The sequence below is a fragment of the Aquila chrysaetos genome, chromosome 8 (assembly GCF_900496995.4).
Source record: "Aquila chrysaetos chrysaetos chromosome 8, bAquChr1.4, whole genome shotgun sequence".
Taxonomy (NCBI): domain Eukaryota; kingdom Metazoa; phylum Chordata; class Aves; order Accipitriformes; family Accipitridae; genus Aquila; species Aquila chrysaetos.
Window position 1 is genome coordinate 33,051,530 of NC_044011.1, and position 27,992 is coordinate 33,079,521.

A 27,992-nucleotide genomic window follows, 5' to 3' on the forward strand; every position below is an offset into this window, starting at 1 on the left:
ATTAATTTTCTTTCTTTTTGCCATATTGTTTTCCATTATGTTCTAGGTTGGCCTTGACCACATGAAATAAAACACGGTGCTGAAGTCCAATATGACACAAGTTGGTGTATTTTTTTTTTGGTATGTAGGCAAGTTGAATCCTGATGAGGTCCTGTATTAATGATTTACAGACAAAAATACAGAGCTTAAAAGAGAGGGAAGTAGGAGTAAACTAACCCTGTGAGATCTGCAAATATGTCTGGAAAACCAGTTTGCATTGCTGATTTTGAAGAGTATGCTAAAAAATTTCTCCCCAAATCAGTGTATGATTATTACCGATCTGGAGCAGGTGACCAGGAAACGCTAGCAGATAATGTAGCAGCATTTTCAAGGTAGGAAGATGATTTAAGGCTGAGGTGGGAGGTAGGGGGTGTAAATTCTTTATTAGTAAATGTGGTGCAATATTAGATTTTTCTGTGTGAACAAAATTCAAATTTTCTGCAACTTCCTTTTTTAGCAAAGACTCTCAAATAATTCATTTTCAGACCAACTGCCTCTCCTCTTTCACTCCACCACCTAACATTTTCTGTCAGAAAGCTGTCCCTAAAATCCATTAGCATCTTTTTAGCTTTACCTGCATTTTGTTTCTTTTGTTAACATAAATTCTGTAAAGAGTCCTTCAGCTTCAATATTTAATCAGCTGATGAAACTGTAATTTTTACATCTTGGCTTAAATGCTGGCAAGGGATTCTTGTGGTGCGGTTGTACCTTTTAGGTCCTGAGTCAGTTTTGCCTTTTGCTTGTTCTTCCTAAATTGAATCAGTTACGCAGCCTTCCCTGGTAAGTGCACGTGCAGCATTGCTAGATCAGAGCTGCATAGCCTAGCAGAAAGGAGTTGCGTATCCTAGCTCTGGAGCGAGCCGTGAAAGCCAGGGCTCAGTACTGGGTGGCCAAGCCATGCTCGGGGGGTCTCCACCAGGTCAGCACTTCACCGGGAAATATTGTAAATGATAGGAACGATCATAAACCAGTTTTGACTTAAACTGGCCGCCTGAACTGTTGTCAAAACCTGGCCCCAGGTCACCCTTTGTCTCAGAAGTACGAGGTCAACACAAAGTAAGTTGGCATTTGCTGTCAGATTCGGCGGAAGAGTGTCAGAACTCATGTGAAGTCAGTTGGTTCCCCATCTCCTGAATCTCTGCTGCTGCTCTGTCCCCAGACCATCAGCCCAAGCGCTGCAGAGGAAAGAAGGCAGCTGGAAGCTGATCATCTCAGCCCGGCTGAGCCCAGTCAAACTGCTTAGAGAGCTGTTGGCTTCCCTTTCCTTTGGGTGCTGTGTTGGTGCAGACGTTTAACCCCCTGCACTTGTCTGCTATCTCTAAAGGCTTTGTCTTAAATCCCTTCGACTCTAACAAACCAAAACAAGATTTTTGGGGATTTATTTTTAGTCTTTCTCCCTCCCCACTTTGCTTTTCTGCTGTAGAGCAGCAATCCTACTTACTGCTCCAATTGCCTTTCCATAAGCTATGAGCAAGTCAGCTGGAAATCCCATGCAACTTTAAGGCTGTAGGAAACTTGGTGGTAATTCATTTAGCGGGATCTCAAAGGTCAGATCACAGAAATCAGCCCCGAACCTTAATTTTAGGGATGTGTATAGAAAAGCTTTGTAATGGCAGGAGAAGAAGAACACTAAGCTTCACTGTGACCACTTATTCCAGACCTCTTAGCTCTGTGCAGAAGCCCCCATCACAGACTGGAAAGCCCCTTGTGCTTGGGGCTGCTCAAACACAAGCCAAAGGACTGGTCTGGCTCTGAGGAGTAAATAGGAGCAGGAGGGGGATGTAGTAGTGCTCACCTATTATTTTATTTATTTTTTTTAATGCTTCCAGATGCTAGGATGTTATTTGCCCTCATAAAAACAAAATGAGATGTTAAGGAAAGGACACTCAAAGGAAGTGCTCAGAGGCAATAAACTGCAGTAGTAGTGAACTTTTCACTACTAACTGCTAGACCTAATCATGATTAAGCAAAAGTTGGATCTAAAGTGCCCAGACACAGGCTGGCAAAAAGCTGGGTATGTCCACTTGCTGGTTTGGTATTAGCGGAGCTAATGTTAGCAGTGACATAAGAGCAGCTCTGCTCTGAAGCTGTTTCCCACTGCAGGGGCAGACTCCTCTGATAAGACCTCTTTGCATTGGGCTGGTCACCTGTGGGGTTCAGGCTCACCTCCTCTTTCTTGGCATCTTCTATCACATTCTCAATAAGAGCCTCCAGTTTTAGGCGTTCAAAACTGCTGAGCTTGCAGGCAGCCTGGAACTGAAGGAGATAGTAAATAGCAGTGCCTTGAGCAGCCTGAGAACTTAAAAGGAAGTAAATGAAGTTTCCCAGGTCCTGGTGTAGCTAAAAGGCCCTTGATGCTGGGTTTCTGCTCCTCAGCAGTGAAGGTATGAAGGGGCTGGAAGCTGTGTTTCTGTCTTTGCTCCCCCTCCCTCTGTACATTTCTCTTAAAGAAAACAAGATCTAATTTCCGCAGTAGCTTTAGGCCACTTAAATGTCATCCAAAAAGGCAGTTAATAAAATCTAAAAGACTTGACAACAGGGTTACTCTATTAAATCGTCAAACAACAGAACTTGTTGACAGCCAAAGAGAGAGGTCACGGGGCAGAAATGTTGAAGTCAAAGCTTTGCTTGTTACCTTTCCATCGCTCTACATCTACGTCTCTTTCGGAGTGTCTACCAAAGCACAGAGAAGTGTGGTGATGTGCTGATGGTCACCCAGCAGATCAGTGGGAGAGCTGGGGTCAAAGCCTGAAAGCCAGCTCTTCTGGTCACACGCGCGGTCCTCTCCTGGTCGCTGCAGCGCCAGCACAGCCCTTCCTGCGAGGGTGGGCATTGCACCTGAAGTCATCTGCTGGCGCTTATCAGCTTTTCCTGTGTGATATGGAAAGGATGCAGGGCTGGAGCAGGGATATATAGTGATTTACAGCTTCATGGGCAAATGTGCCCTTTTGTCTGTCCGCAATGAGGGAGATGATAGTAAAGGCAGTCAGAGTTAAATCAGCCTTTAGAAAGCACTGAAAAATGTAAGCTAAATCATTTTCAACTTTCCTAGTGCCTTCCTGTACCTCTCTATTTGCAAACTGAAATATTTCCAGTAAGCAGTGTGCCTTTGCTGCCTGCAGCCAGAGGGACCTTCCTCTCTGCAAAGATGAGCCCCTTTAATGGGCTGTTGAAGCCTTGTGGAAGCCCGTTGAGCACGGGGCTCCAGGGGCTCCATCTTGATAGCTACAGCGGTCCCCACCTGTAGCTGCTGTGGGGCACCACGCATGCGGTGGTGGGTTTTCTTAGCACAGGGGATGCTAGGGTTAAGAGTTTATTAGACTGTGTTCACAATGGCTTCCAGGCAACACACCTAGAAAAGGTAGAAAGAAACCTGGTATAAAGATTTCACAGTATTTGGGTTTATAAGACCTGCTTGACACCAGCAACTTTTAAAATCTTTCATTTTTTCTTTGATGCTGTCGGGAGAAGCGTGGCCTAACCATTAAGGATGCAGGACTGCTGCTCATTCTGACTCTCACACAGTCCTTGTGTGTTTCTGAGCATATTACTGGTTTTCTCCCTGTTCCTGTGGGTAAATGTGAAGTAAGATGGACTTTACACCCCCCCATGCCACACAGTCGCATGACTTTGTGAAAGAAATGACTACGTTCAGCTTCATTTCCCACAGCCAGAGAACTCCTGCTGATATCCACTGTCAGAAGCTTAGTTGCAGGGTTCAGCCTGATTAAAAATGTTTACAGTTTATTTAAGTATTTATAGATGTATGTATAAATGTTTGTGTTTAAATGGAAAAGAAGAAAGCACGAAACTGAAACAGAAGCATGAATTGTTAGCCCATACTTTTGTGGTGCAAGATTATTCAGGTGAGCAAGACTGCTGTCATGGATTGTATTTGGAGGAAAATCAGTGTTGGGTTTGTCTGTGAGCTCTCTATTTTTTGGCAACCGAGTAGTTGTATTTGTGGAGAAATAAATAGATTATTATTAAGGACTAATCTAGCAAATGAATGGTTGTGTCGATAAATGCTGCAATACCTTTGGAATGGCCCATGCAATTTTTGGAGCAGCGCAATCCATACTCATTAGATTATGAAATGAATGTCCTGGCCTTTTGACAGCACAGGAGCTTAAAGTACTTTGGACCTGTAATCAGATACCAGAATACAAAATGCTTCCAAAAAGCCAGTGTTTAAGATAAGGTTAACACCAGGTACAGTAACTCTCCTCTAGCTTCCAGTTCTTCTGGGACTGAGGGAAGAACCAGAGCTCGCATATCAACATCAGTGTGTTCCTGCTAAGACCAGATAATTATTTTTATTCATAGTTTTCAAATGATGTGGACATGGCTCTGGTATAAGTGAGGCATTAAGGCTGGAAAATATGATTTGGGATGTCAGAGCATACATTACTCCCTATGGCATCTGACCGTATTCACCTTGCATTTGCCCTGTGTCCCAAAACACCGTGTGTCCTTCCCGCTCCGTGCTGTCTGGCGGTTAAATTCACTCTCAAGTTGTTAAGGAACCAAGGGGCCTGAATGGAGAATAGATTTTATGACAAGGTCAGGATGCCTTTAGCTTGATGGTGTTCAAGAAATCAATCTGAAATCTCCCCTTTTGGCATTGTAATGAAGGGGGACATCTGCATGTGTAGGAACACGTTTCTGCTAATCTGTCGTGACACGTTCTGCCACTGACTCCCCAGCAGCCTTTGGAGGCGATACGTTTTGTTGTCATGTACGAGGAACAGCAGTCACTTGCTTATCAGTGACAGCATCAATGCCTATTTTCTGCAAACCTATCATCATCTTGTAGCTAGGTATTAAGGATGTTAAAATGACTGGGCACGTAAATAATTTAAATACTGGTTAAAAAAGCAAAGCTGAGAATGTGATGGTGTCAGACAAGTGTGAGTTGTAGGGGGGGAGAAAAGGAAAGGAATGCTTGTAATAATAAGTTGGTTACATTTCTGCGATGTCTTTCACCTCAGATTCACAGAGTGCTGTGAAAAGAGTCACTGTGTGGACAGCAAGACACCCTGGGAGAGAAAATTGATTTTCCTCAAGCAAAAGTAGCTGTTGCTTCGCCTTGCACAGCACCTGCCCCTCACAATGGGACGTGGAGCTGTAGGGGAGATTAAGGCAGCAAAGTGGGTTGAAGTTGGAATGGAGACTTTGCCCGAGCAGTGCATCCTTTCCCAAGTGTGTTGCTTGCGATGCAGCACAGAGGGATTATTCAGTGTAGGCTCAGAAGGGAAATGAGGACAGCCGCTTGAAAGTGTGTTATAGTTTGAAAATTTCAGCATTTTCACAGCTGAAAATGAGTGGGGAAAGCGGTGAGTGCTTCCCTCTTACCCAACTGCAAGATAATTTACATTCTGAAGTTTTCGAGCATGAAGGGAAAATAAAAACAACCAACCAACCAAACCAAACCACTAGTCCTCCCTACTTCCCTTTCATCCTTCTTTCAAAATGGCATTTAGCTGAAGTGACCTAAATCGGGAGTGCTCGCTGCATTCCCCACTGTGGCATCTCCCCACTTCCAGCTAGGAAGAAAGATGTACTCACTTGCAATTGCTGGTTGCAGCACACAAATGTGGACTTGGCTGGAAAAAACCGTGGGTGATGAGGAGATGGTGAATAAAAAAAATTCAAGTTTTTTACAAAATATCCAGGAAATGTTTTCACTCAAAGACTAGGAGGAAGCAGGTGGTGTGTGGCAGCCTAATGAACGCATGCTCCGTGTACTGGGAAGTACTGCTCTGGGGTTTTGCTTGCCATTGTTAAGGGCATTTCCCTATGGCTTGTCCAGAAAATGCCTCACTTCAAGTGTCTGGCAAACTCATGGCTGAAAACACCCATGTTTCCAAAGCAAGATCAGGTTTTGCCTAAGGAGTATAATACTTGAGGTAGTGATCCCTTTTGGTGTCTTTCGTGGGACCTAGTAAATACTCAGTTATGAGTATTGACCTGATGTTGATCTAGAGGATGTGACCTGATAAGGTGCAAGGGGAAGTGAAGCCACAGAAGATGTTGGAATAGAAATTTATGTTTAAAGTCAGGGGCTAATGAGCCTGAGGACCCCAAAAAGCTCATGGATGGAGTAATTTGATGGTACGTAAAGGTGAGTTGGAAGGATGCTTTTTATTGCTGCTTGAAGCAGCATCCTTTTTCTTGCATATGCAGTTGGGAGGATTTTTGCTCTTTCTGTTTCTTTTCCTAGCTAAAAGCGCTATAGAATTGTTGGTGCTTCAAGACTGATGCTTACGTGTGTGCTTTGAGATGGCAGTGGTTTGCATGAGGTAAAAATCTGACAGGTCTGGGACAGCAGAGAAACTAGGAGGCTGGGGAGGAGTGAGATGCTTCACATAATTATGCTTTAGATTTTGACCATAAAAATGAGCAAGGTTATTAAAAGATTTTTGTTTTCTCTATATTTGCTGGGAAAAGATGTCTTGGAGCTGGGAGAAAGCCTTCTGAAGGCTGATTAGGAAGAAAGGGGGAGAAAAAAGTCATGTTTTCTTTGTCCCACCCTCAGCCTATCCTCCCCTGAAAAATAACAAACCAATACAATAGCATGAAAACAAGTCTGAGGAGACATACTTGCAGTGTGTGTCTTGGCATTGAATAATACAGCTGACTCCCACAACTACATGTCTCCTTCCAAGCATCATAACTATCTTGCTCCTCCCTGGGGAGCGCTTCCTGGAGAGCTGGCACGGCCCCGTGCTCTAGGGCTTCAGAAATTTAGGTCTCGTCCTGGCTCTGTCCCAGGCTTCTTATGGAAATGTCTCTTCATCTTTCTATAAAACAAAGAGATTGTGTCTTTTCTTTTTCTTATAACCTGTCAGCTTAATATGCAAGCTTAAACTGACCACTACTCACTGTCAGAGCATAGTCTGAGGGTAACAGTGGCTCTGGTTGCTATCTCCATGCTAGTAATAATAATATTATCACTCTTGGGCATTCTGGTGCTGAGCAGGTAGTCAGGTTCAGCAGTAGTAGAGCTTAAGCTTTTAATTATTTTCTGTAACTAAAATTCAATAGCCATCAGAGTCCTTTCAGAGGGAGGGGATGCCTTAGTGAGAAGTAATGTGTATCCTACTACCTACCGCTTGCAGAGAGGGTTTGGCCTGGCTCCGTGCACAGCCCCTGCTAATGCACCCCCTCTTGTGGCTTGTAGTCAGAGTGGCTGCGCTGCAGCATCGCCTGCGTGGGCAGAAAAAGTCCAATTTCACAGGTTAGCCCCAGGAATGCGACCCTATTAAGATCAGTTTGGATACTGCTGTGTCGTTTAGTTGACCCCACCATGAGAGATCGCAATACTGTCGTGCTGCTCTTGTGAGGGGAGAAAAAGATACATGTCTGTGTGTGCAAGCATGTGGTGCCCAGCCTGACTGCAATAAATTGTAATTTCAGATTAAGCGTGGTTTAGTTTGCTCTGTTTTGGAGTCAGGTTCCATTTGTACCCGAGCTGAAGAGCCCAGTGGAGAATAAAGCCCAGCTCTGGGCTGATGTGGTTTCTGGCGGACATGTTGAAGGCAAAGCAAGGTCAGGAACAGTTGAACAGATGCTGGGCCACATCATTCAAGGACTAGACCATAATTTGCCCTATTGGGAAAACAGTTGTGCTACTCGGTCTTTTCCTGCACCAAATTACAGTGGCCGTGTTTGGTATTTCCCTGGAAGTCTGGAGTCCCTGTGGTACGACAGGCTGTCCCTGGGGTTGCAGCTGTAGTCTCACGGGCTACGTGTTGCACAGCAGCTGGTGGCTGCTGGGGACAGGACCTCTCTGAGCAACGTGACTTGGTCTCTGTGCCAGCAGAGATGCGGTGCAGTGGACTTCCACGCCCTGCCCGAGCTGAGGAAAGCCAGGGCAGCCATCCTGCCCGCCCGCTTCCCACGTGGCAGCTCGTTTCTGTGTAGTCTCACTGCAGAGACCCGTAGCACAGGGACAAGGAGGGCTAAGCATGCTGGCCAGGCTAGTTTTATCCAAAAAATCCCATGTCTTTTGGTTCCCTAGTCCATACAAGGAATAACTGAGGGGGAGCCAATGACCTCTCCTGTTCCTGCAAACCCTCTGTCATCCAGTTCTGCCCCAAGGCTTTCGGGGAGGCTGAGACTCACCGTGAACCTTATTATTTTGCAGCTCCTGTCTTTTCTTTCAGATGATACCAGCCAATAATGTTCAAAGGCTCTTTGCCTCTTTCACCCTCCATGGACTTTGGTGCCTCCTTGCCCACTCCCTCCTGGCTTTGTGCATTTTGTAGGTCCTGCTGCAGCTCTGGGTCACATAATGAGGTTCTGCTCCAGCCCCAAAACAGCTTTCACCATGTTTCTCCTGACAGGAGAAAAATCTGCTCTTGGCCATTAAGAACTGTAAATAACCCCGATGATGCAGTCTTTTTATTCTCTTTACTTGTCTCTGTGTAGATGGAAGCTGTACCCCCGGGTGCTCAGAGACGTGTCGGTAATGGACCTGTCAACCTCAGTCTTGGGGCAGAAAATCAGCATGCCAGTCTGCGTTGGAGCGACCGCTATGCAGCGCATGGCTCACGCTGATGGAGAGACGGCTACTGCTAAAGGTAAACCGTGCAAAGTGCCCTCCACAGTGAGGCAGAGATTGTTCATCAGTAATACTGTGCCTTCTGGTTGTGAAGCCTGGCTTGCTTTCTTGTTCCTGATGCTGTGGCCAAGATGGGCTTGAGCTGGTGCTCAGTCTGGTTTATTTTTAGTTTTGTTTTCTACTGTTTTCCTTTGCCTGTTTTGTGTGCAGGTTCTCCCTCGCTATGAAACAGGGATGAGAAACAGAGTATGTAAGAGGGGAATAATTTGTAACAAATATAAAATTGAAAATGACATCTGTATACATATCTTTCTATACGTTCTATAAATATAACTATATATATTGTCACGGCAACATTCTTCCTGTTACAGAACTGCTTCTAGAAATTCAGAAGCCTTTGCTTGTTTGGGAAAAATACTTGCTTTGAAAAGAGCTCTTTGAGAGCATCCCAGGGAGCCAGTGAGATAAGGGCCCCTCTGGGCTAGATGCTGCACAAACATGTTGCCAGCATGGAGGCTGAAGCCTAAAAGGCTGTGAGAAATGAGACATTAACCAGAATTCAGATATGAAACTGTTCCCTACTCCTTTAACTCAAGCTGCAGAATGACACAAAATCTAAGAAAGAGGTCGCACTGTGCCTGTTGCATACAAACAGCATTGGGCTGTGCATGTCGATGATCCAGCACCGAATGAAAAAGGATAGAAAACCTAAACAGGCAATATTAAAAAAAAAAAAAAATCCTGTGCGTGGTTGAGCTATTCATATAACAGCATTTCCATGACCAATGCAGCAAATGCTAGTGTGAAGTGAGTCTAATTATCTGCCCTGCAGCGTTGAGTCTCATTAAAAACCACGTTGCTGCAATGTGCACCGTGATGGGCTGCAGCGCAACACCAGCGGCAATTTCTAAAAAAGCGGATTTCTCCAATTTTATATATAGTATATTTGGGGATACATTTTTCCCCTTCCCAAGAAATTTATTAGGAAGCCAAAGATTTTATGCCTATTGTATGTGCTGGCACGTTCCACACGATGGAGCTCGAATACCTTGAATTGGTTTGCGAAGCAGCGTCCGGTGGGATGCCTTGGTGCTGTCCTGTCCTTTGGTAACTCTTGCAGATTATTTCTGGCCCAGGTTATGCTGGGAGGAAACTCTGGAGCATTATACTGTTCAGTGCAAACATATTAATGCAATGTTAAGAGCGAGATTTGAAACACAGAAAATTCAGAATGTTCCTTAGCAAAAATTCCCACCAGTGCTATGGCCTGGCCACGGTTTAAGGCATAAATTTATAATGGCCTGTGAAGTCGAGTGGTACAATAAGGCTGACTACCAAGGCTGAGTTATGATTGTGGTAGATAACTTAATTTTGGAATTTCCTGACTTTTGTGCACTTACATTTTCAAACTTATGGCATATGATTATTGTATTTAATGTTCTTGGGTTTTCAAGCTAGGAGAGTTTGGTGTACTCAAAACAGTTTGAATGTGCGTTCAGGTAAACATATCTATTGGAGTTGGTAAATTTTTCATCACTTTCAAAGGACAGCATAATTAAAATCACACCCTCTGTGTTGCATTAGCACTTCTTGTAGAAAAAATACAGCTTCGGTTTTGTGCTCTGTTAGAATTGGAGTGGGGCATTTGGTGCCAAGCTTTTCGTTTGACCTTATAAGATGACAGGGATTAGCTGTAAAGTACACATTTGGCTTAAAGGTTCCCTTAAACTTGGGACATTTGGGATTGGGGGTTTGCCACATCCAACTTCTCTTAAATTCTGCGATACCTCTGAAATATAAGTAAGCAGATTGTTGGTTGCTTTAAATCAGCTTTTGCTTCAGCTGCACCAGTTTATGCAAGGCAAGAAAGTCTGATCCATAGTCTTGCGGCTTTTGCAAAGCCTGGCGTGCTTTGTAAGCTTGACTTTTGGCTCAGGTGTGTAGGAAGCAACGTATGTGGTGGTGCCTCTGCTGTTGTGATGATCTTTGAAAAGCATGACGTGGTCTGAATCTTGCCCCTTCCTGGCCAGGGAAGTAGGTGGTGTATGCCCTGGCTCGTGTTGGGGGGGGATGGCAGCTGCCCAAAGCAGCACTCACAGCGTGCATGTATGTGTGTGCCCAGGCACCGCTCAGCAGGTCATAGAATCATTTAGGCTGGAAAAGACCTTCAAGATTGAGTCCAACCATCAACAATGCCCACTAAACCATGTTCTGAAGTGCCTTGTCTACGTGCTTTTTGAATACCTCCAGGGAATGTGACTCAACCACTTCCCTGGGCAGCCTGTTCCAGCACCTGACAACCCTTTCAGTAAAGAAATTTCTCCTAATGTCCAACCTAAACCTCCCTTGCTGCAACTTGAGGCCATTTCCTCTCATGCCACAAGCCACACAGCTGCCTGGCTGGGGTTAAACCCCAAGAGATAATCTTGGGTTCACACCATCCTTACCTGCAAAGCAGGGTGGTGCAGGTAGCAGTAACAACTCCTTCCCCTACCTTTTTGTATTTTGAGAGCAATGCCTGATGCTGCCAAGGAATTTCCTTCAGTAACAGCGTTTTGCTTTGAACTGCTCTGCTTTTCTAGCAGGCCTGCATGTTGCAGCGTAAATACCCTCTCTAGGGACAAGGGCATGTCATGGTGTCTCTTGTTAAGTAAAATTCCCTGCCCTCACAACCCCTTGCTTTGGGGCTTGTCAGGGTTGTGGGAGCCACTGCCCCTTGCTGCTGCTGCTGCTCCTCGAGGGATGCTCTCCCACAACGACCAAGCTGGTGGAGAGGAGCGTGCATGTTTCCCAAAACAGGGCAAAGTCTGGCAGCTTGCTTAAAGACACCTTCACTGACAATTCTGCTTCATTATTGAGGGATCTTTTTGGGGAAAAACATTCAATTGCAATTTTAAAAGTTGCTGGTGACAGGCCATCCAACACAACGTAAGTTATTTCAAGGGTTAACTAACTCCACTCTGAGCAGAATAAACTGTAATAATGGTCAAAACTTGTACAGCTTCAAATCCAGATGTTGGATTTACTTATTGTTCTGTTAGCTAGACTTTAAAAAAAAAAAAAAAAGAAAAAAGAAAAAAAGTTGTCCATAGGGTGTAATAAGTTTGCTCCTCAGTTTTCTTTGACATGTCTGAATGGACCTGGAGTCCTACCTTATAGAGAAAGGTCTCTTGTCCTTGAAAGTATTACACAGACCTTGGCAGTTGTCCCAGTTTTTCCAGGTCCGTCTTCAAGTATATTCCCTAGCATTTTAGTTGTAGTTCATCAGTGTATGTGGCAATTTTCCAAATAATGGATTTTCTGTTCAGTAGAAACTGAAAAACTGGGAGGAAAATTGTTTTGGATTAACTGAAATGTTTAATCAAAACCATGATGTTTTATTTCATTTTCCTAGTAGCTAATGCTTTTAGCCATTGTTCTGTTTTGAAACAAAAGTGTTAGCTCAGAAGAAAACATTTCCATTATGAAAATATCAATACATGACACTTTGACTGAAGTGAAGTTTTGTCATCCTTCCCACTCCAATTTCAACCTCTTCAACTAAAAATATTTGCCAAATTTGATGAATAATCTTAGCCACCATTAAAGAGCAAAGGGCTGTTCTCTAAACGCTTTTCAACAGAACTCTTCTGATTCTACATGATTTTTTTTCTTGCCTGTCCATCAGAAGAGTCACTATTCCTCCACGCAGAGACATTGATTTGCCATCCCGACTTCATGCTGTGCTTGCAAACCAATATGTTCCCCTGGTGTCTTCAGTCAGCACTCCCCACAAGTGCAGTAGTACTCATGCTCCTGCAAATAGGTCCCACCTTCAAGTACACCGAAACAAAACCTTGTGCACTATCCAGCTGCTGAGCAAGAAATAGCAATTTTTTTGAAACTTTAATTAATAATAAACAGATACGTAGCATTATTTTAAACAGGTATGTAGCATTATTTTATTAAGATTTCTCTTCTGTTTATATTGCTGCTAATTACATAATGCTCTCTTACTGACCAATTACCTTATATTCTTGTGTTTTAGCCCAGAAAGGGTATTGTAATACCTGACCTCTCTGACTTGCTGAAAATCAGGCTGAACAGCCTGACTCTGTTCTCGGGCAGATCTTTCGAAAACTTTGAGTGCTAGTTGCTCAGATCTGGTGATTTTATATTTACTGTCTGCAATTGCTCTCAAACAACTTTGAGTTACTGCTAACGCAAGAAGGGTTTCACCATCACCTGCGATATGACTGCACCATTTGCTTTGCCAGACAGAGAATAGGAATACTGACTGAAAAGCTTTTCCCCCCCACCTTGTTGCAGTTGAGTTACTGGCAGCTCTATCATTTCCACTGGAGAGGTAACACCACCTTTGTTCCTTTGGCTCTTAACAAACTTCTGCCATGGTTTTTGTTTGCTTTGATGCTGCTGAGCATCTGAACTTAGGTTCCTTGTGTTCCTCTGACGTGCCCATGACTGTAAAGAAGAGGTTTAGTGCTCTCTTGCTCTTTGTGCTCAGCCACAGTGAAAATAGCAGGACTTTGTACCCATTTTTCACCTGTTTCCTATGTGGTGTCCCCCCCGCAAAATGTTAACTTTGAGGTATGGCTACTCCAGAGTCATTGAGAGGACGATATTCATGTGGGACAACATGGCTTGGACTGACCTGGCCCTGACTCCCTCCAGAGACCAGCATGGCCAGGGGACTTTCTGGTGCAAGTGTATGCAGGCAATCTGGCATGACAGCCCCTCTAGACCAGCCAGATCTATTTTGGCCATGTGTATTTTTCCCTGCTGCCTCCAGCCTTCCTGCGCAGCTGACAAAAAGCGTTGTGTCAACAAAATGATCGTAGGCACAACTCGCACGCAGCGTTTTGTAAGGGGTAAGTGAGGTAAAGCTGGGCAGGGGATTTCTCAGCCAAGTGTGTTTTGTCAAGAGAGTAATGTTAAGTACTTTAAACAACTCTGTTCCTTAGGATATGCAGCTCCAAGAACATAGGTACTTCTCTCAAGAAATACGACCGTGCCAAAAGGACATCGTGTTGATCCCAAGTAATGTCCTCTGGCCCCTAACCTGGGGACAGTGGATTCACCGGTGGATTCAGGGAAAAATGACCACAGTGGGGCAGTTTGGCTGCCATGCTTCAGAGATGCCTCTAAAAGGGAAACGATGGGAATTTGCACAGCTAGAGAAAAATAGCAAGTTCCCATTCCCATACAAGGTAACCCTGACAAAATACGCAAGCTTAAAGTGGGCTCTTCTCCAGTGTCCTCCCCTGAAGTATGTTGCCTCTGGGTTGCCCACAGGACAAACTCCATACCCTTCTCAAATCACTTAATGAAGTGATGCCCCATCAGAGGAGGGAAGGAGATTCTGAGGTTTCAGGATAAAAAAAAGGGCTAAAAAACCTTATCGTTCTCTTCTCCTGTGGACTTCCCAAGTGGGTTCTGTCCTGTGGTCAGCCTTGATTTGTTGCTATGTAAAATCCTTCAGCTGAGTTCCCCAAGAATGAGGAAAGCCCCATTTTATTGAGGTTTATGTTCCCTGGTGAGAAGGTATGTCCTTGCTCGTGGCCTCCCTGGGCTAAGTACAAGCAGGCAGCAGTGGGGCTGAGAAACCTGTGCCCGCTCAAGGCAGCTATGGAACAAAGGCTGTGAAGCTTCCCTTTCCTAGGCACCCCACTATATCCCAATTCTAGTTGCATTTGGCCCTGAAACAAGAGTACAAATAACTCAAAGCTTTATTGTCCTGATGTCGAAAACTTCCCCTGCCTCCTGTGTGTGGCTATTGCCATGCTCTCTGCACTGTCATTGACCTCAGTGAGAGCTTGCGGAGTGTAGAAAGGTAAACGTGTGCTTTGGGCAATGCTCAGGAGTAAAAGAAGACCTGGGGGGGTGGAAAAAAAAAAAGACTAAAAGCAATCTGAACTGGCACGAGGAAAGGCTGGCTTGCTAAAATCTGGTATTTAAACTCTGGCAAATGTCACATGTTGCTGCAAGAGCATCCTGTGAGAATATGGATCTAGTAGTACTGATTTGTAATAATAAATAGAGATATTTGCAGCACCCCAAAGCTGAAGTGTAAAATATAGTTGTTGGAGGAAATGAATTGCCTCTGTTTTCTTCAGCTGCAGCTAAATGTGCAAGGAGTGGGAGTATATCTTTAGCAAAACCTGATTTGAGGTAGAAAAAACCCAAAACCTGGCAGCACTTCAGGACTATGTATCATATATTTTGGAAAGTCTAGAAAACTGTCAAAATAAGCTTTAAAATGATTAAGATAAAGCACAGATCAACCCAAACTGGAACTTGAAAAATTTTGTGTGCGTGAACTTTGAATTTGACTGGGCAGATCCAAAATACGCATGCTGAGCTGGTGCTTTACCAGAGAGTCATTAGCTTTACAGGACAGATGAGAGGAATTTTGTGAATATGCTTTTGTGAAAATGCCATAACCCAGTCTGAGATAGTTGAACTTTGATTGAACCAAACTGCTTAAATCTAATCTTAAACAAGATGAAAGCATTATTTTCTCTATTGCTATGTATGCAGATAAGTTGAAAGGATATGGTGGTATTTTGTGTTTTAAATCTTCTGTTGACCGAATATATTTTACTGTGCAGTTTCTATTTTAATTTGTGCTTTTGCAACTATTCTTGTGTCCGTAGGGCTGTAGAGGTAGACTTGAGAATAAAAGAAAGAACGGAAATAAATGATACTTAAAGGCAGATTGAACCATAACATTTACATTTTTCCTTTATCTGATCTGAGGGTTTTGCAATTGCTGGGTTAGCAACCCTCCCTCTCATTCATGAACTTGTATTTGACAGAGCAACAGGAATGCGGATCCCTTGTTTCTTAGCATTGCTTTATGGACTTGATTTGGCAAATCACTTATTACGGGATTTACAATAACCCACCACAGCTGATTTTAGCAGGACTTTAGGTATTCAGTATGCACGGGTTCTTTAGAAGAAACTCATTTCTACGTACTTAATCTGTGTGAGGGAACTATTTTCAGTAATTTTAAGGGGAGGAATGAAATGGCTACAATGTAGAGAGTTTTGGGTCATAGCTACCGTATTTCCAATGATTGAAAGCTGTCTGGTGGCCCTGGGAGGGTGTAACCAATTTGTTTGAATAAGCTGTTCGTAAGTTTCCACTCTAAGAGACTTGTAATCCTTATTTAATGAAATGTTGTCATAAAGACCACTTTTTAATTCCTCAATGGGCTGGAGATGACGTTTTGAAACAGAGGTCCATTTACATTAAAAATATTCATACTGCGGTAGACCAAGAAAAATAAGGCTTTATATAATATTTTTTAGTTTTACAGTGTGTTTTCCTTTATTTTACATTAAGTGACAGATTACTCCAAAAAGAATAAGTAATAGATTCATAAAAATATAATGTATGAGGTTAGCTGGTTTGTAGTGCAGCCCAGGTTGGAAATCAGCCCCGGGGAGGCGGCCAGCACAGAGCCTCTGGCAGCTTGACCCCGTCTGGGATTGTTCAATGACATTTAACCTCAGGGCTGCCCACACCTCAGGAGTGATTTCACTCCACAGCTTTCTGAAGGTAAAGGAGGAAAGGCCAAAACACATTGGGTGTGAGCACCCATCCCTTTGGCATCAGGGGAGACTTTGGAGATCACTTGTCTGTTGTACCTGCTTGTCTTTGTATTTATTTTTGGGGTGTTCTGGTTGGGGACTGCCACTTGGCATGTGTTTCTCCCACTCTCAGTGAGGTCAGAAATTCTACATTTTATTGGCAGAAGTGTCAAGCTTTATGAGTGGGATCACACAATGGATGTGGGGTTCTTCTCCTTCAGGCCATGAGACAGGCAGCGGAAGCGTTGAAGCAAAGAACAGTGGAGCTTCCCCCTCGAGGCTTTAAATGAAGTTGTCTGCTGGACTGTGTCCTTCTGTTTTATTATGCCCCGAAATACCCTGTAGGGATGACAACAGGCATTTACTAGAAGAGCACTTCAAGAAACGTAGGTTTAATGCTAGTGAACATTTTGAGAGTGGGAGAAAGCAGCCAAAATGCCACGATCAGAATGCTCAAGGGAGTGTGTGTGGCAGTGGTGAGGAGGACTGAAGAGCAATGTTGAGAATGACAGATCTGAGACACTGATCTGCAGCAATGTGGCAGTGTTCAAAAAGTTGGAAGCCTTAAATGCATTTTAAAAATAATTTAAAAATGTGCATGTTTGTGTATGTCCTTAAATGTATGTGCCAAAATCTCTGACAAGTGATAGCCAGACGCTAGGGGCTTACAAACAGGGTCCCCATAGGATAAAGAATTATTAATATGGGTTAGGCTTAGTCTGATTATAATATCTTCTATTTCCAGTATTGGAGCAGTGATCATCCCAAACAGCATGCAGACAGCAGTCACCAGAATTTTTCCTACAAACACACAGAATAAGCCAGAGAGCGCTTGCAGCAGCCCACCACTGTTAGTAACCGCTATTAATGTAGCGTTCCCTGGAAGGCTGAAAATGTATTAACGCCGAGGAAAGGCAGTGTGAAATTATGTGCACCGACACACTCTTGTGAGCCAAGTGCTCCTGTTTAGAGGAGCCTCTGCGTTTTGCATAATCTTGAATATATCTCTGTGTTTCTCCAGCCTGCCATGCAATGGGGACAGGGATGATGCTGAGCTCCTGGGCCACATCTTCCATTGAAGAAGTGGCTGAAGCAGCTCCAGCTGGCCTTCACTGGCTGCAGCTTTACGTGTACAAGGACCGGGAGGTTACCAAATCCCTTGTGAAGCGTGCAGAGAGAGCAGGCTACAAAGGGATCTTCGTGACAGTGGACACGCCGTTCCTTGGCAGGCGCATCGACGACGTGCGCAACAAGTTCCAGCTTCCTCCTCACCTCAGGTAGATGCCCGCTGGTGGTATGTGGGATGGGCATGTGGCAGTGCCACGGTCACTGTGAGGTGCTGTGGGAGATATTTGTCTCTGGCGCAAGGAATTTCTTCCAGGTGCCACATGCTGTACTGGTCGGTAACACCGGAGAACTGAGCACATATCTCTTGCTGTGCTTGGGCTATGATCTGCTTTGGGTCGAAACTAAGCTTTCTTGGCTGTTTGCAGACTGTAAAAGATGCTGTGTGCTGGGCAACATGAAGCTGCAGACTGAGGAAGTTAGAGAGATGGGGCATTTCTTTGTACATCTGTCAATGTATTCTTGGATGTCTTCAAAACTCAGCTGGACACAGCCCTGTGCAACCTGCTCTGACTTTGAACTTGGATCCAGCTGCAGAGTTGGCTGTACTCTGAATGGGGGCCTGGACTAAGTGGACCAAAGGTCCCTTCTGACTGATGTTGTGATCCCTTCTAACCTGTGTTATCCTATGATACTGCACTGGGTCCAGGGCCACATTACTACCAACCACGGAGCCCCTTTCCAAGCAACTTCAACTCTTCTTTTACTCAAATACAGAAACACATGGGTATCAGTCTTTCTAAATTCTCCATGGGAGTCAATTTCTCTGTGTGTGTGTGTTTTGGGACATTTTCTAAAACTCAGAAGAATTTGTGGCCTCATGATTGACTTCAGCACTATATTCTAGTTCCTCTCTACTGCACGGTCTATGCAGCATTTAATTTTAACTGAATTATCCAGCAGTGTTGTAAGGGCACTGATTTCACTTGTCTTTTGCAAATAGAAATTGGTACACTGTAGAGACCACCCTGATAAACATATGCTGAAGTGCTGGCACAGTGTTAGCAGCCAAGGACTGGCTGGAAGAGTATTTAGTGGATGGGATATCCAGGACTTGGGTTTGCAAAATGGAGCTAAAAATCTCACGAGAATCTTGCAAATAGGTCTTGGTAGTGACCCTGGTCTGCCATGGCATATATTAAGACTACTGTGTTCGCTCTTATTCAGAGCCTGCAAATGAACACAAAAACGGAGAGGGGGAAAAAACCGAAAAAGGATAGGTGAACATATTTTGAAGCAGATTAACTTTGATTTGAGTTCTGGGCAAAAGCTAGTTTTGAATATTATCAATGGATCTGAAGTGCTCTTCCTATGTCTTTTAAGACTGTTATGTTATACTATGTACATACTATACATAACATGTACATAGCAAGAAATATAATATCACATCCTGAGGTCTGTCTTCTCTTTCATAATATTCAAATTGAAGGTAAGCTGTGGGACTGTACAATGAATCCGATTCTTTACCTCACAGGCCAAAAACCTCCAGAGCTTGAGGTGTTGGATCTCCCCCATACGCTTGTACTTGGAGTGAATAGATGATATGATGAAGGTTGACTGAACAACCTTAACTCTGCCTGTGATTTCTGTGTTAAAGTACAATTTTAGGAGGGTACAATCTTATGAGAAAAGCATCAGAAAACAAAAAATCCCTGACACATCTAACATTAAAATGTAGTACACTGGTATGCATATGCCCCGTAGAGTAATCCTGCTATAGATCTGTGATTAACAAAACGTTATCGATACACACTGCCATTTTACCTAAAAAAAGAAATTAAAAAATTCTTTAAATAGCTTTTTTTTTAGGGGCAGTATTATTTTAAGGCCTGGGGTTAAAGAGTTTTTGAATGCGAGTCAACCCCAAAATATTTGAGGAAAGCAATAGAGTGTTTCTGAAACACTTTGACCCCACCTGACTGAACCATAACAAGGTTTTGTCTGAGTGAACCATATGAAAGAATATGAAGTTGGAGTAATCTTTAAAGGTTTGAATTAATCACTTCAGATTTCAGAATGACACTTGGACAGTGTTTTGTTGCAGAGTCGGCGGTGAAACTCCCCTAGCGTGGGGCTCTGCTCAGTTATGTGATAACTTTTTCTTGGCTACAGGTTTTCAACAAAGTTTCAAAGCAACAACAAGGTGCCATTGTGCTCAGAAACGTATGTAAGGCAACATTCATTCAAGTGTTGATCTGCATTTCACAGGCCAAGAAAAACAACAGTTATTTATATAATCTTATCCATGGTTCTGTTTTTCTCTGGGTACCCCACCCTCCACAAACCAACAGCTGAAAAGCTGGATCTTGCTGAGAGCCCACTCCTTTCTCATTTTCTTCTGGGCCTGGAGCTGAACAGAAAAGCCATGTGAAATGCTGCTTGTTGCAGGCATGAAATCAGCAGTGAAACTAGCCAGTTTCCACACAAAACCCCCCGTGGATTTCCCAAAATGTGGAATATGAGTATAAAATAGTGCAATGTGGAATGAGACACAATTTCCGAAGAACAGAGCAATCAGCCTTGTGTCGCTGATGGTTTTTTAATGCTTGTGAGCACTCGGGGCTGCTGCAGCTTTCTAATACAAGCACAGCCTGAATTTCTCTATTTGCCCTCCTTTCCCCTTCTGCTTTGTCTACTAAGTCTGTGAACTCTTTGGTGCAGGGGCTGTCACTTACCATTCAGTTCCTAGAACCTGTGAGACTGATTTGGTGCTAAGCAGCAAATAATAGCTAATGTTTTCATAGGAACTGCATTTTCCTCCCCTACATTTTACAAGGAAACATACAAAAAAAGACTCAAGGTCAACTGGCTGGATGTCGGTCTTGTTGGACAGATGAAAATTCTGAATTCTTTGCAAGGCTTCGTGAAGATCCATCTAAATCATGGAGCTTAACAAAATTTCCTTTCCTTCTCCCTGCCCATCTACCTGATCCCCTATTCCTCCAGTAGCTGAATCCACTGGATTTGGGAAAAAAAAAAAAAAGGAACACCAAAAACAAAACCAAATTTGCTGTGTGAAAGCTAAGGGGATTTTTGCTGGTAAGTAGAGGTACACCTCTTGACTTCAGTGAGTCCTGGGTTATGTAAAGCAAGATCGATGTTCTTTTCTCACATCCAGCCTGTACTGCTCTAGGGTCTGAATGTCCCACAGCCTCTGATGAATTTATCCTCACAGTGCTCCTGGCAGATACTGTTGTTCCTATTTTACGGTGGGAAACTGAGGCAAAAGGAGTGGCTAAGTGTCATGCCCAAAGTCACAGGGGAGGTCTATGGGAGGACAGATGCTTGAACCCAAATTAGTGCTTTCACTGCTGGGTCTTCCTCCTGATTGTGGATTTGATGCTGAACCTTTAGATTTTGGACTTTATCCTATTTCTTTTGAAAGAACTAGGACTGTTGCCTTGGGCCAGAGAAACTTGTACCAATGTTATAAAATGCTTTGCCAGCCAAAGGTTTTGGCTTACTAAGGACTGTGATCTGACATGCTGGGATAGGTTTTTTTTTGCTCTTGCCTTGCAGTACAGCAAAGGTTTAACACAGGTATATTGAATGCTGGCATTAGGGACTGATTCATGGCTACAATGAATCTTTCTCAGACTATTTTTCTATGTCTTTTGTTGTTTTAGATTAAAAAACTTTTCAAGCAGTGACCTGGCATTCTCCTCAGGGAAAGACTTTGGAGAAAATAGTGGACTGGCTGTGTACGTAGCTGAGGCGATTGATGCAAGCATCAATTGGGAGGACATCAAATGGCTTCGAGGGCTGACCTTGCTGCCCATCATCATGAAAGGAATCCTCAGGGGTGTGTAGGTCTGCTGCTTCCCATGGGGGAGGCGAGACGTCCCTTCTCGCAGAGGCACCAGGGAAGGAAAAGTGTTTGTGTTGGGGAAATTTCTATAGAATTGCGTAGAAGTGCATTACTTTTTAATGGCAAGCATCCGCTTCACTGATATGGAATATGGTTGGATGCATGTTCATGTTTCTGTGCTGTGCTAAATAGGGAAGATTTGCCAAAACAGAGCCAAAAACAGTCAAAGGGAAAAAACCATCTCTTCCTCACGCATGGTTAGGAAACCGGCAAGCAAGACATTTGCAGAAGCAGCTGCTTTAATAAGTACCTGGAGTTGTCAGATGATTTGCACAGCTGTGCTGCAAGGTGTGTTAACCTTGGCATTCAATAGGTAGGGACTAGATCGTCTGGTCACTAATCTAGTAAGTTGGTAGGCTTGTGTCACGTCAGTTCTATCTGAAATCAGATGCAGCCAGGAAGATTGAACTTGCTCTGTTTGTTGTGCCTGTAAAGTCTAACTCTGATCTGAGTTGGATGCTACTTAAAGGAAAGCTGGATTTCCATTCTGTCAAAAGCACTGAACACAGTGAAGTGGTTTAATTAAGTATGAATTATTACTGTAATCATGCTGATAATTTTGGCTTGGAGAAAATAATTTAACAAAATAATTTCTCAGTGACAAGTTGTGGGACATAGTAGAAAAAATAAAGGCTAGCAACCAAAGCAGCTGCTAATCCAAAGTGGTAAAATGTTCTGCTCCAACATTTCAAATGACTTTTCTGGTCTTACTGCTTAAAGATAAAACTTTTTTCTGTGTTGAGATGGGGCTTTGGAAGGGTGAAGCTCTCAGGTGGCTTTGCATTAGCTGGCCACATTTTAGTGATGCCACAGTTTCCCTCATCATGGTATCAATAAGCTCCCAGTTATGGAAGGGCATATCTTGTTTGTTTTTGTTTTTTTTTTCTTTTTCTAGCTGATGATGCTAAAGAAGCTGTAAAGATTGGGGTAAATGGTATCCTGGTGTCAAATCATGGTGCACGACAGCTTGATGGGGTCCCTGCAACTGTAAGTACTGGTGCCAATATGTACCAGTAGTCTCTGGTTTTCTCTACATTTTGGCTTCTTATTTGCCTTCTCTGAACACGTGGTAGCTAGAGGAAAAACCTGTAAATATGTGTTATATGCCCTAACCCATGAGTAGTAATCTTCTCTATGTATGTCACGTCACACTCTGAGTTAGACACAGCCTCCCCTTCGTTGGATCAAACAAAAAAACACAAGAAGGTTTACGTGAGGCTGTTTCTTCAAGCTACCTGGGCACTCTGTCCTTGTCTGCAGCACCCTGCATGGAAATCCAGAAGAGCAATTTCAGATAGTGTATTATTGTCAGTTAAATGTTTAGAAATTGGGAAGTTTTTAAGAAATTTTTTTCAGTCTTCTCTTTTATTTCTCCTTCCTCATCCTTTTTTGAACACCCCCCCCCCCCCCCCCCCGGCCCTGTTGCCATTTGCAGTTCACTGAAGGTCGTACTAGAGTTGTTTTTCCCTTTTAATACTCTTCAGGGAGTTCTGAAAAATTACAGAGTTACAGAACAGCTAAAGGCAGAATGAAACTCTCCCTTTTTCTCCTTTCAAACATTTTCACCTTTGGAAAAGGTACACAGTGGTTAAATTACAGTTTTTTTCCTTTTTCCTTTTCCTTGTCGTGCTACCCTGTGCCTTTTCCAAAGGTGAAAGGGATTTGAGAAGTTCTCAACTGGCAAAAAAGAAAGAAGTAAAAGAAAATGAAAAAGTATGTGTTCAGATTGAAGGAAACCCCCCAAAATTCCAGTCATCACTCATCTTGCTGCATTTGGTGTGGGAAAGCTGCGCAAGTAAAAAGAGAATGAAAGGGAGGAGAATCAAAGCCCAGTTGTGACTGTTTCAGTATTCCTAATGTGTCCTTGATGAAAAACCTCCTGTTTTGCATGATGATTTTCTGAAGAGAGAAGGGGACAGGTAAGCCTTTTTTCACTGCAGGGTGTTTTGCACATGAAGTCTTATCTGCTTGGCTCTGCTGTCCTACTGGCATGCCCGCCCACCTCCCCTGGAGCACTTCTGCTCTCTGCTTCTCTCCTGAAGGGCAGCTATGGATTTCCCCAGCCAATTTCCTTCACCTTCTGATTTTCAGAGGTCTTCACATGCACCCAGTGATTGCCTGGTTGTGTTGGTTGGTTCTTCACTAGCCAAGCCCTGCGCTGGGGAGCCAAATGCCAGCACAGATGGTTTTCTAAATGGTTAATGAAGTTGAGGCATTGTCTTCTGAGATGAGGTATTATCCTCTGAGATGCTCTTGCCTGACTGTCTCCAGATACTCCTGGGACTGGTAGGAAAAAGACCTCCTGATGTCAGGACTTCTCCAGTTTCAAAAAAGAGACCGAGATTTTTCTTTTTTCAAATACGATTTTATGTTGTTAGAGAGTGTGCAGCTATTCAGTTTTAGACACCTTAAGGGGAACTGAATTTTCAGAGTGTGGGTGCCCAATACTTCTGAAATGAATTTTTCTTCTTTAACTTCTGTCCTCTTTATCTTCTTGTCACCTTTTGAGAATGTATTCCACAATTTCACTAAGAGTATTTGAAAATCTTGGGCAAGTCTATGTGTGAGGTAATCAACAGTAAGAATGTATGAGGATACTAAAAACATCATTTTGAGAAATGAGAAAGCTCAAGAAATATGAATTAATTTTTTGCCAACTGCAATAGAACAGAAATTAAACTTGCAAACTACTTGCTATGAGTTATTCCTTTGCAACACCACAGTGCAGAGGAGAAGGCACTATTAAAGCTGATGTATTCACTGAATTTCATTGTACAAAGGACTACATTTCACAACACCGTTTTCATAATGTAAATATCTGTATCAGATCATGATAAATGTTTCTGTCTTAGAAACATAATGATTTGCTTTAATTTCATGGGTTTTTCAGAACGTGAGCTGAACCCAAGCTGGTTAATATTTCTAGTGTCTAGTTACACGTTGAGGAAATCTATGTTTTAATTATGGTTTGCATCATACTTTAGTTATTATAGCACTTTAATGTTGGTACAGTTTGTCAGGATGTAGAAAGTGGTCTCTGTATATAGAAATAGATCCAATATATGTTTGGCAAGAGAGCAAAACCAAAGGGAGGGGAAAAAATCACAGCAAGTGCCAAACTTCAAGAAAATTTTAATCCAAATCTAAAAACAAACTGCACTTTCAAGTTTTTTTTCCCCTCATCTCCTAGTCACTTTTTATCCATTAGAAAGGAAATAAATTACATCCGTATTTGAAAGACATGAATTTGTGTGCCTTTTGTCTTGCTACCACACACTGTTTCCAGTCTCCTTAGTACTTGGCTTCCAGTTTTGTGTCTTTCCTGATTTTCGTGAATAGGAACTACTTAGGTGTTATAGGAACAGTTGCCCTATAATTAACACTTGAGGCTTGAACTCAGGAGGCTCATCTTTTCACTGGGACCTCTTACATGGTGTGGACATGTTACTTAACTCCCTGGTTGGTTACTTATAACTTGGGAGCAGTCAAAATCCTTTTCCCCCTTACCCTTTATCACTGGCATAGGGGATAAGTAGAGCTTGGTGAAAGTAACGTAGACGCGCATTAAAGGAAAGCATTTCCCGCCTTGCTCAAAACTCAGAGGAAAGCTAGTTTTTTTCTTATATGAAGAAATTTCTTCTACAATTATTCCTACAATCAAGATGTATTTTCAAAAAGAAAAATATATTCATTAAAATTTTTCAGCCAACTCTAAGCTCCTCAGGGCACATCTTTCTCTTACTCCATGTCTATAAGTACAATGCCTGCCTCTGGGCTTCTGGATGCTAGCTGGCCCTTAGTAAAAATGAATACTAAATTTAAACAAGAAAGTGAAGACAATTATTTAAAAAGTGACAGTGATTCGGTTTCTTCCCCAAACTAGTGAACACTGGAAGTTAGGGGGGTAATATCAAGGAAAGGCCTCCTCTGTGCTTGCTGTTTCTTCTTACATTCTTACGAAGCATCTGACACTGGCTTGTGTCAGATACATGTCATGGGATCGGATGGACATTTTGTGTGACCCTGCTGATTCTCATTCTACTTATGTGACTCTTCAAATAGATTTGACCTTTGTATATATCTGCTAACATGCTAAGTCACTACTGTTTTTCAGTACAAAGCTGTGTTATTCGTGCATACGGTTAGGCATGCAATTGCTCATTTTGCTTCTTTAAAGCTTGGATCCTGTACATAAGAGTTCATTCAAAAATTAAATAGGGTTGCAGAAATAGACAAGCTGTATTCCTGGTTTCACTCTTTTAGATTGATGTCTTGCCTGAAATCGTTGAGGCTGTGGAGGGGAAGGTGGAGGTGTTCCTAGATGGTGGTGTAAGAAAAGGCACAGACATTCTCAAAGCATTAGCTCTTGGTGCCAAAGCTGTATTCATCGGAAGACCTCTCGTCTGGGGCTTGGTTTATCACGTAAGTTAGAAAAAGCTCAAATTTCTGTTGTTAGATATCTAGACTCACTCTTTAGGCTTAGTGTATGCACGTATATTTGTGCACACGGGGGTGCGTATGTGATGGTGGCTGTGTGTATCCAGACCATCTAATCTAAAATTTGCTATGACAAGTATTCGGGAGTTACAGTTGTGCATAAAACTTTGTTGGCACATGTATACGTGTCTGTATCTACACATGTGAGCTATGTGTACACATAATAGTACATATTGTCTCCTAATCTCCTAGGGTGAAGAAGGAGCAAAAGAAGTTCTTCAGATGCTGAAGGAAGAGTTTCGCCTAGCAATGGCACTGACAGGTGAGACATCAACGCTTCCTCTCAATAATAATCGCCTCTGTCTCACATTTCCTCATAGCTTTCATCTGCCCTCGGCAAGATGTAACCTACAGAAGGGAGATGGAAATGTTTGCAATATAAACAGATAAGGGTATGGAGAGATGGGAAAAGGACTTGTTATCTCTGTCTTATAGACAGGGAACTGAGTAGATTAAGTAAAAACAAGTAAAAATGTTTTTCAGAAGGAGAGCAATAAATCCGCAGAAAGGTAGTAGCAAATCCTTGGTCACTAAGGGGTGGATTTCATCTGACAGAATGTAGATTTCTATGGGATAGAAAAAGAAAAGGCTTAGAGTGGGATAAAAAAGCAGGGTTTTCAACTGATATGTAACTTCTCCTCCAGGATGCCAGAGAGTAGAAGAAATTGGCAGGACACTGATACGAAGACATCAAGTATTGCTTTCCAAGATTTAGGTCCGAAGACTATTGCCTCATCTGTTGCCTGTTGTACAGAAAGTGTGCTACCAGACAAAAAGCAACTGCGTTCACTCTTTGGGCCTCATCCTGCAATCCTGACTGAGAAGGGGTGGTCTGTAGGAGATCACTTGTTGAAGAAAGTACTTGAAGCCAATTTTACAGGTGTTTCCGTATTCTCCTAGGCTCTTAAGGAAAGCTGCTTTACTGGGAGTTGTGATTAGAGATGGGCCTTTATACAAGACCAACATAGAAACTTCGAGGTGTTTTGCAACAAATGCTAATATTAACTTACATGCCTGGAAGTAACTTAGCTGTTAAAATGAAACTACAAACAGAAATGCTTTGATAGCAAACAGCTATCAAAATGCAGAAATTTAAATTTTAAAAGATACTTTTTATTCACTGTTTAGAGAAATCACATTGTAGATCATAAAGATTAAATCTTGCTTCCTTATGAACATAGTGTCATTTCCCTAGCAACTATGTGCTATTACTTTATAAGCCTGTGGGCCTGTAGGATGTAGCTCAGAGGACTCTTCGTTGTGAAGAAATGAACAGCAAAGTGAAATTGGGGAAGTTCTGCTGTTTAAGTGAGAGAAACCCCTTTGCAATCAGACAACTATTAGGTACGTGCATCAGGTATAGGTTAGATCCTTGGCTGGTGCAAATCCTTGTAGCCCTATTGCCTTCACCAAACTGCCAACTGCACCCAGCTGGAGCCCTGAGTCACCTTTTTCACCTGGCTTCACTTGCCGACAGTGGCAAGTGAAGGCTGATGCTACCTGGGAGAGTTTGTAGGATTTGCAGCCATGTGCAAAAGAGAAGCTTGAATAATTGAGGTATTAACCCATGACTTGGGAAGATCCTAGTGGCTCTATTCAGTTTCCATGAACACCCCTCAGACAGATAAATCTTAGTGTTACTCACTCTGCTTATGATGAGGATAGAGACATACAGGATCTGCTCCTCTATTCTCTGAACAATCCAAATACTCACTGAATTCAGGAGAAATTTTGCAACTGTAAAGAACAAAGGAATAGCTTCATAACACAAAAGTGACCTTTCCCAAAGTGAGCAGACAGTAAGGCTCTACTAATCTCATCTTGGGTAAAACTAAGGGTGGCTCTTCATCTGTCTCACTTCTGTTGCAGGTATAGCAATGTTACTGGGAGCAGGGAGAGGCCACTGCAGAAAGGTTTTGAAAATCTTGTGGAAATTTAGTGTTCATTTTTAAGGAGGTTTTAAAAAAACAAAAACCCTTGATTTCATTGTTCCACTATCACCGATATCACTGGCTCCACCATTTGTTTCCCATCAGTGTCAGGAGGACTCATGCATTCTGACTCTCCCTTTTTGCTCTGTTTGAATTATCCCTTACTGAGCTTTAGAGGCAGCTTTGTAATAAAATGATGGCATATTATAATGTGAACTAAATCTGGGCCTGGAACTCAAAATGGGGAGAAAACCCAAAAGGCCACATGCTTGCCCTTCAGTTGTAAAATTTGTACTCTTATTTACTGCAGAATGTAGTGTGTTGTGTGAGGGTTGCATAGCAACAAAATAAAGTTTATCTGTGTAAGGAAA

At 42.8% G+C, this 27,992-nt stretch overlaps 1 protein-coding gene across 2 annotated transcripts; it reads left to right on the forward strand.

Annotated features, from left to right (window-relative positions):
• Positions 1–205: 205 nt before the first annotated feature.
• HAO1 (hydroxyacid oxidase 1) lies at positions 206–27,992 on the forward strand. Of its 2 annotated transcripts, XM_030023363.2 has the most exons (8): positions 206–371; positions 8,473–8,624; positions 17,222–17,477; positions 20,952–21,127; positions 22,089–22,180; positions 25,457–25,615; positions 25,883–25,952; positions 26,335–27,992. In XM_030023363.2, the coding sequence occupies exons 1-8, from the start codon at positions 235–237 to the stop codon at positions 26,403–26,405; spliced, it is 1,113 nt and encodes a 370-aa protein (XP_029879223.1). In that variant the 5' UTR covers positions 206–234; the 3' UTR covers positions 26,406–27,992. The 2 variants fall into 2 exon arrangements, with proteins under 2 accessions (XP_029879223.1, XP_029879224.1); XM_030023364.2 differs by lacking the exon at positions 25,457–25,615.

Excerpts from the sequence above, each read along its gene's own strand:
- HAO1 (XM_030023363.2), top strand. The coding sequence starts at position 235 with ATGTCTGGAAAACCAGTTTGCATTGCTGATTTTGAAGAGTATGCTAAA. Across the intron at positions 21,128-22,088 it reads CATGAAAGGAATCCTCAGGG|CTGATGATGCTAAAGAAGCT; the intron begins GTGTGTAGGTCT and ends TTCTTTTTCTAG. Across the intron at positions 22,181-25,456 it reads TTGATGGGGTCCCTGCAACT|ATTGATGTCTTGCCTGAAAT; the intron begins GTAAGTACTGGT and ends TCACTCTTTTAG.